At 52.5% G+C, this 7,660-nt stretch overlaps 1 protein-coding gene across 1 annotated transcript; it reads right to left on the bottom strand.

Annotated features, from left to right (window-relative positions):
• Nucleotides 1–347: 347 nt before the first annotated feature.
• Nucleotides 348–1,390, bottom strand: LOC310890538 (olfactory receptor 14C36-like; the record flags this gene model as incomplete). Its single annotated transcript, XM_083852866.1, has 1 exon — nt 348–1,390. The coding sequence occupies exon 1, from the start codon at nt 1,299–1,301 to the stop codon at nt 348–350; it is 954 nt and encodes a 317-aa protein (XP_083708992.1). The 5' UTR covers nt 1,302–1,390.
• Between the last annotated feature and the right edge of the window lie 6,270 nt (nt 1,391–7,660).

Below are 7,660 nucleotides of genomic sequence, written 5' to 3'. Positions count from 1 at the left end.
CAGCCATTGGATGGGATGGACGTGGAGGTCTTTTGCAACCTTAATGATTCTATGATTCTATCAAGGCAGCAGAGAGGCAGAGCCCAGCGGGCAGTGAAGGGCAGCCCTGAGGGCCACCAGGGCTGCTCCTCCCTCTGGCAGCTGGGTTCTTGGCCCTGAGCTGGGTCTGCTTCCCCAGCTACAGAGGTGATGGGAAGAGAGGAAAGTTGAGATCGAGAAAGTTCTTGTGGCTTCTTTATTGCCTATATGTACACTGGAAGCGTACTTCTATAAGTAGTTTAGATAATACTGTCAAAGTAAGTAAACTAATTAACAGGCAAAAGGCCAAGAATACTATTAAATCAAAATCAAAGATATTGAAGACATTCTCGACACTTAAGAAGCACGTAGAGAAACAGTTTTCTCACTGCACCCTTGAGCTCCTTGTTTCTCATGCTGTAGATAAGGGGGTTCACTGCTGGAGGCACCACCGAGTACAGAACTGCCACCACCAGATCTAGGGATGGAAAAGACATGGAGGGGGGCTTCAGGTAGGCAAACACGGCAGTGCTGACCAACAGGGAGACCACGGCCAGGTGAGGGAGGCACGTGGAAAAGGCTTTGTGCCGGCCCTGCTCAGAGGGCATCCTCAACACTGCCCTGAAGATCTGCACATAGGAGAGCACAATGAAAACAAAGCAACCAACAACTAAACAGAAGGTGATTGCAGTAAGCCCAACTTCCCTGAGGTAGGCATCTGAGCAGGAGAGCTTGAGGATCTGGGGGATTTCACAGAAGAACTGGTCCACAGCATTGCCTTGGCAGAGGGGCAGGGAAAATGTATTAGCTGTGTGCAGGACAGCATTGAGAAAGCCACTGCCCCAGGCAGCTGCTGCCATCTGGGCACAAGCTCTGCTGCCCACGAGGCTCCCGTAGTGCAGGGGCTTGCAGATGGCAACGTAGCGGTCGTAGGCCATGATGGTGAGAACGGAATATTCTGCTGCTATAAAGAAGAGAAAGAAAAAGACCTGTGCAGCACATCCCTGATAGGAGATGGCCCTGGTGTCCCAGAGGGCATTGGCCATGGCTTTGGGCAGAGTGGTGGAGATGCAGCCCAGGTCGAGGAGGGCGAGGTTGAGGAGGAAGAAGTACATGGGGGTGTGGAGGCGGTGGTCGCAGGCTACGGCGGTGAGGATGAGGCCGTTGCCCAGGAGGGCAGCCAGGTAGATGCCCAGGAAGAGCCCGAAGTGCAGGAGCTGCAGCTCCCGCGTGTCTGCGAATGCCAGCAGGAGGAACTCACTGATGGCACTTCTATTGGACATCCGCTCTTTTTGGGATGTGGTCCTGCACAAAAAAGAGAAAGAACAGTAATAATGTACAACAGACTTAGCAGAAGAAAACTCATCCCATTTCTTATTTAAAATTGCCAAAAAAATTGTCCACTTCCAGGAAGACATTTGGCAGGTCCTTTTCATAAGTTGTTCCTGATGCTGCCTGAGGGTATCCCTGGGAGCAGGGGACTCCTTTGTGGGCAATGGAAGAGTCAGTTATGCCCTACAGGCAGAGCTAAAGAGGAACATGGGGTGATCTCAGATTCACTTCAGGCCTGATATCAAAGAACTTTGCCCCAGTGTTGCTCCCAGGTCACCCAACTGCAGAGCAGATATATATATATATATATATATTTTTTTTTTTAATTTTCCTTTCATGGGGTCATATTGTGTGTTGTTGCTACCCCACGACACCTGATGAGTTTTTCTAAAACAGAAATCCTGGGCATTTCTCCTGCACTTGAAGAGAAACTGTGGATCCTCAGAGAAAAAGGGACTGGCCATATAGTGCAGAGTGTCCTTTAGTGAGGACAGGCAATCTGTCCATCAGTGCTGGTCTCAGCTGCCCTGTGAGAGCTGCAGGAAAGCTGTACTCAGTTGTTCATCTGAAAAGAACCAGGACACTGCTGAGGGCAGAGGAATCCAGGCTCCAAGTGCCCATCTCCAGACCCCTCACCCTGTCCCCATACTCCCCTTCCCCCAAGCACCCCGAGGGCTCACTCCATGGGCAGGTGAAACCCCCATCCCCAGGCAGCCTGGGAACAAGAGCAGCAGCAGCACGGCCAGGTGGAGAAGCCAGGAGGAATGGCAGCGTGCTGCTGCCAGGGGAGGCAAGGCCAGGGAGGGACAGACGGACACTCAGCACACCCTCCTGTGCTGCAGCTCTGCCTGCAGAGGAGGCAGCTCCTGCTGGGGACAGCGGGGGCTTGAGGGCAGAGGCTGTGCTGGTGGCAGAGGAGAGCAGGGGGTGTCCCAGGGAAGGCGCCTGCCCTGCAGGGGCTGGCAGGGAGGTGCCTGAGCCCTCCCTCGCACAGCATTTCTGGCAGCAGCTCCCTCTCACCGCCTGCCCATGTCCCTGCTGCCTGCCCGTGTCCCTGCTGGGGGCTTATTCTCTGTCCCCACATTTCCTCCCTGTCCATGCTCACAGACCTATCCCACAAGCTGTGTGCTCAGATTCACTCAGATTCCCCTCCACTGCAGGAATATGAAAGCACAGAATCCAAGAAAAAGCCTTTCCCTTTCAGATAAACCAAGCCTCAGTCTTCCTCTGGAAATTTCCTCTTGTAAATGCCATTCTCTACAGCATCTTCTACACTTTGCTGGAGAAACAGAGACACAACTATCCCGACAGATGCTGTCAGGCATCGGATGTGCCAGCTGTAGAAGACCCCTCTGGCAACTGCAGCTGCATGGCCCTGCAGCCAGAGACGTACCTTGTCAAGGGCTGTGCAGGTTTCTCCTGCAGGCAGCTCTCAGCATCCTCCCACTGCCAACTGCCTCCAAGCCCTCTCTCCTTCTCTCCTGTCCCCGTGCCAGCTGCGGTCAGAGCCCCCAGCCCTGCTGCGCTGTGCACAGGAGCTGCTCCTGGGCACAGCTCTCTCTCTGCACCACGGCCCTCTTGCCACGAGCTCCCTTTGGGCCCACGAGCCCGGACCCAGCTCAGCACCAGACGCCCAGCCCAAGGCATTGGAATCCCCCCTCGGGGGGCTTTGCTGAGGAGCCCGCGAACCTCAGGCACTGAGAGACAATTGAAGATGTCTCTCAACAAGTCCAAGTCAGAGGCAAGTTTCCTGCAGTGTCCCCCTGAGGGCCAGCACTGACACAGCCTCCCTTGGAGCTCGTTAGAGCGGAGCATTGGAGGCACTGAGGACAAGCAGAAAAAGGCAATGTGAAGGTGACACCGATGTGTAGGAAAACTGGATGTGTGTCACCAAAATAAAGGACCAGGCCTTGTCCCCTGGCCCCTGGGAAGGGAGATCCTTTCCCTTCACACACTGCTCAGGGCTCTTCGTGGGGCAGGAGGAGATGGGGATGTGCATGGCCAAGTGCAGGAGAATGGTATGAGCCCTGCCTGGTTCATGGGTGGGGGCGAGGAGGCAATGAGGCCCTGGTGCTTTACCGATAAGCTGTCTCCTCGTAGGCCTCAGTGGCAGAGACAACAGCCAGAGCCATGGGCACAAAACCCTGGGTCCTGTTGGGACTCTCAGCCTTGTCACAGCCCTTGCTGCTCTCCACACCAGGCTGTCCTAGGGACTCCCACACCTGTACCTCTTTTCCTGCTGGCTCTAGACCCTTTTCCGTGTGGTATCTCACAGCATCTAAGCTGGGTCTGATAACTCAGATTTTCTTGGTGGCCATGCTCCTTGTAAGGCAGCTCTGTAGGAAGCTGGCCTGGTTCGTGGTGAGCAGCACCACTGCTCGTATGGCATCCCTCATGGTGCCCAGGCCCGACTAGGGCCAGCACTGACGTTGCCTCTCTTGGAGCTCATTAGAGCAGAACACTGCTCTATTAGAACACTGGAAGCAGTGAGGACAAGGAGACAAAGGAAATGTTTGTGGAAAGGAAAAAAAGGAAATGAAAAGTGACAGTGATATGTTGGAAAATTGGATGTGTTTCACCAAGTAGAAGGGACCAGATGAGGAAAACCAGGTAAGGGGAAAAACTGCTGTGGAATAGCATCTGGGAGAGAGAGATGAGTGAGAAACAGCCTTGCAGACACCAAGTTCAGTGAAGAAGGAGGGGGAGATGTGCTCCAGGAGCCGGAGCAGAAGTCCCCTGTGGCCCGTGGTGAGGTCCATGGTGAAGCAGGCTGTGTCCCCAGCAGCCCATGGTGTACCACAGTGGAGCAGTTTTTTAGGGTATGCTGTGCACCGGTACCCACTAGAGCCTTATATCTTCTGTGGGTCTCATGTGCCAGGCCATGGAATTCTCAAAGTCCAATAAACCCAATTGTCCCTATCCTCCCCGTGGCTGGAGGCCAGGTGCCTCTAGTCCTGCTCATAGTATTCATTCATCAGGTTAGATGAGGCCCTGAGCAACCGGATCTAGTGGGTGGTGACCCTGCCTATGACAGGGGGTTTGAAACTTGAAGATCTTTGAGGTCCCTTCCAACACAAACCATTCTATGATTTTATGACTACTCTGTCTGGAGGACTGCCTGATAGAAACTGGAGCAGCAATTTTCTCAGAAGGACCCCTTTTTGTGATTGCATTTCCTTGCAATTCATGGATCCGTGCCTCTAGGATGGAGGTAGATTTTCCATCCCATTTTCTCATGTCCTCTCCATGGCAGAACCACATGTTGGCACATGGTGTGTACCCACTCATTTCTCTTTTTTGAGCAACTTTCTTTTACTTACTCCTGGCAGCTTACATATTGGTTTCTACAGGTAGGGAGAAAGATGCATTCTCTTGTTCTTCCTGGACCTCTTGAGAAAGTTTATCCACAGCTAAAATGCCGGCCCATAAGGAAGAAGAGAGACTTCCTTCATACTGCCAGTGTTGGCTAGCTGATTCATCCACTCTGGGTTTCTCTTGGCCTTTCCAGGTCATTTCTGCCAATGAGTTGGCATATGAGGATGGTGCACTCTATACAAACTTCCACCACATGGGTCATGTACACTTTACTTCATCAGGATCTTTGGATAGTTGTTCGTTGGCTAGGTTTTTATATATCACCTCCAGCATGACTAATTCCATCGGGCACCAGATACCCAACTCCACTGTTGTCCACTTGCCTGGTTGACATACAAGATCTTCCTTCAGGGGTTACCTTTCCTTCACACCTGACAGGAGTATGTTCCTTCTGCCCATTTTCCAATTGTTTGTCAGTCACTCCTTCCCTAGAGGGGGATCCCAGCTGCTTTGCATCCCTGCCCTCTAATTCCAGGCTATTGGCCCCTTTCTCCCAGCAGCCAGGTGGCAATGTGCTCACTTAGATGGTGGCTGAAATCTTTCCATAAATCTCCTAGCTCACCCTGGAATAGAGATGCTGTGGTTACTGATGTTGTTATGATCTCTTCCTCTTTGCCCTCCTGCTTCCACGATGGCCCAGCTTTACTGTAACATTCCACGTCTTCTTCCTCCTTTCTTGTCTGGGTAGGAGTTTCTTTCCTTTTTAAAAACCCTGACTTTCACATTCATTGTTTTCTCTTGCATATAGGAGTAACCAATAGTGGCACAGGTTGGTTCTCTGACCCAGCCCTGAAGCCCATCACAGCCATTGGAGTGGCTGCAGGGCCTGTTGCAGGAGTTGCTGGGGCTGCAGGGCCCATCACAGGACTTGTTCAGGCTGCATGGCCTGTTGCAGGGGTTTGGAGTGGTTGCTCGGCCCATTGTAGGAGTTGCTGTGGCTGCAAGGCCATTAAGAGGAGTTCCAGCGGCTGTGGGGCCTGTCACAAGGGTTGGAGTGGCACTGACTGCAGCTCAGTAGGCACAGGCCAAGTTGCACATTGCAGTGATTTGTGTCTCTTTGGAATTGCCAGGCTGATGACAAACCTCTTTCAAGCATTTCACCATTTTTTCTAGAATTCTGCACTTGTTCAGGAATGATGTTCCAAAGCACTGGAGGTGCCCACTGATCAAGGTGCCTGCTCATATCCTCCCACAATCCCTGCAACTCTTAGCTCTCCTGCCTTGGGGCAGATCTCTGGAGGGCATTATTAATAAGTTGGTTAATGTTAAACAAAGCCTGAAACACATTCAGGAGACATCACAATAGGAACATGCTGGTTTGACCATCCCAAGGATATTCAAAGCTTTGAAGAGCTAGTGTAACTATCCTGGAGGAGAAGGAGGAGGTGAAGTAGAAAGGGAGAGTGAAGAAGTGGGCAAAAGTGTCCCCCCATTGCCCTCTCGGTGTCCTTATCTACCAGCTCTGGGGGCTGAGTACCAGGGGAACAAATGGTCCAGCCGATAAAGACTGAGGCAAAGAAGTCATTAAGTAACTCAGCCTTTTCCTCATCACTCTCACTAGGCTTCATCCCACGTCCAATAAAGGTTGAAGACACTTCTTAATCTTCCTTTTCATTTTCTTATTTATTAATAAAAACTTTTTTATTGTCTTAGAAACTAATAGCCAGACTGAGCTAGAGTAGAGCTTTAGCCCTTCTAACTTTGCCTTGCACAGCCTCACAACATTTAGGACACCGCTCCAGGTAAAATGAGAGCATGCCTGAGAAGGAAGCACAGAGAAGTGGAGCCTGGCAGCCTTCCATCCCCTGCCCTTCTGTGACTCTGTGCTGCAGTTCCGTTCAGGTGGTTACTCCTGTATTATCCAAACTTCCCTGCAGCTCCTGACGCTGCTGTCTTGTCAAATATAGCACAATTACGGTGAGTCATCTGCATACAGACATTAACAGCTGACAGAATGGAGCATCTGTCTAGGGGCAAATTGAGAAACTGCATGAATTTGCCTAGAGAAATCTCTTGACAGTCGCAGGAAGAATGAGGTTGTGCAATGGAGGAAGAGCAACCCCACACATCAGGGCAGACTGGGACCCTGCTGAGTGAGCAGTGCCCAGGAGGAGGAGGGCCTGGGCACCACGAGGGATGCCATACGAGCAGTGGTGCTGCTCCCGAGGAACCAGGCCAGCTTCCTACAGAGCTGCCTTACGAGGAGCATGGCCACCAAGAAGATCTGAGGTATCAGACTCAGCTCAGATCCTGTGTGACACCAAAGGGATACGGGTCTACAGCCATCAGGGAAAGAGGTACAGGTGTGGGAGTCCCTAGGACAGGCTTGTGTACAGAGGAGCAAGGGCTGTGGCAAGGCTGAGAGTCCCAACAGGACCCAGGGCTTTGTGTCCATGGCTCTGGCTGTTGTCTCTGCCACTGAGGCCTAGGAGGAGACAGCTTATCGTGAAAACACCAGGGCCTCATTGCCTCCTCGCCCCCACCCATGAACCAGGCAGGGCTCGTACCATTCTCCTGCACTTGCCCATGCACATCCCCATCTCCTCCTGCCCCACGAAGAGCCCTGAGCAGTGTGTGAAGGGAAAGGATCTCCCTTCCCAGGGGCTGGGGGTCAAGGCCTGGCCCTTGTGCTTGGTGACACACATCCAGATTTCCTACACATCAGGGTCACCTTCACACTGCCTTTGTCTCCTTGTCCTCACTGCCTCCAATGCTCTGCTCTAACGAGCTCCAAGGGAGGCTGTGTCAGTGCTGGCCCTCAGGGGGACACTGCAGGAAACTTGCCTCTGACTTGGACTTGTTGAGAGATGTCTTCAATTGTCTCTCAGTGCCTGAGGTTCGTGGGCTCCTCAGCAAAGCCCCCCGAGGGGGGATTCCAATGCCTTGGGCTGGGCGTCTGGTGCTGAGCTGGGCCGGGCTCGTGGGACAGAGAGAG

Source organism: Anser anser (assembly GCF_964211835.1).
Source record: "Anser anser genome assembly, contig: HAP1_SCAFFOLD_32, whole genome shotgun sequence".
NCBI classification, from domain to species: Eukaryota; Metazoa; Chordata; class Aves; order Anseriformes; family Anatidae; genus Anser; species Anser anser.
This window is presented reverse-complemented; position numbering and strand designations above follow the sequence as displayed.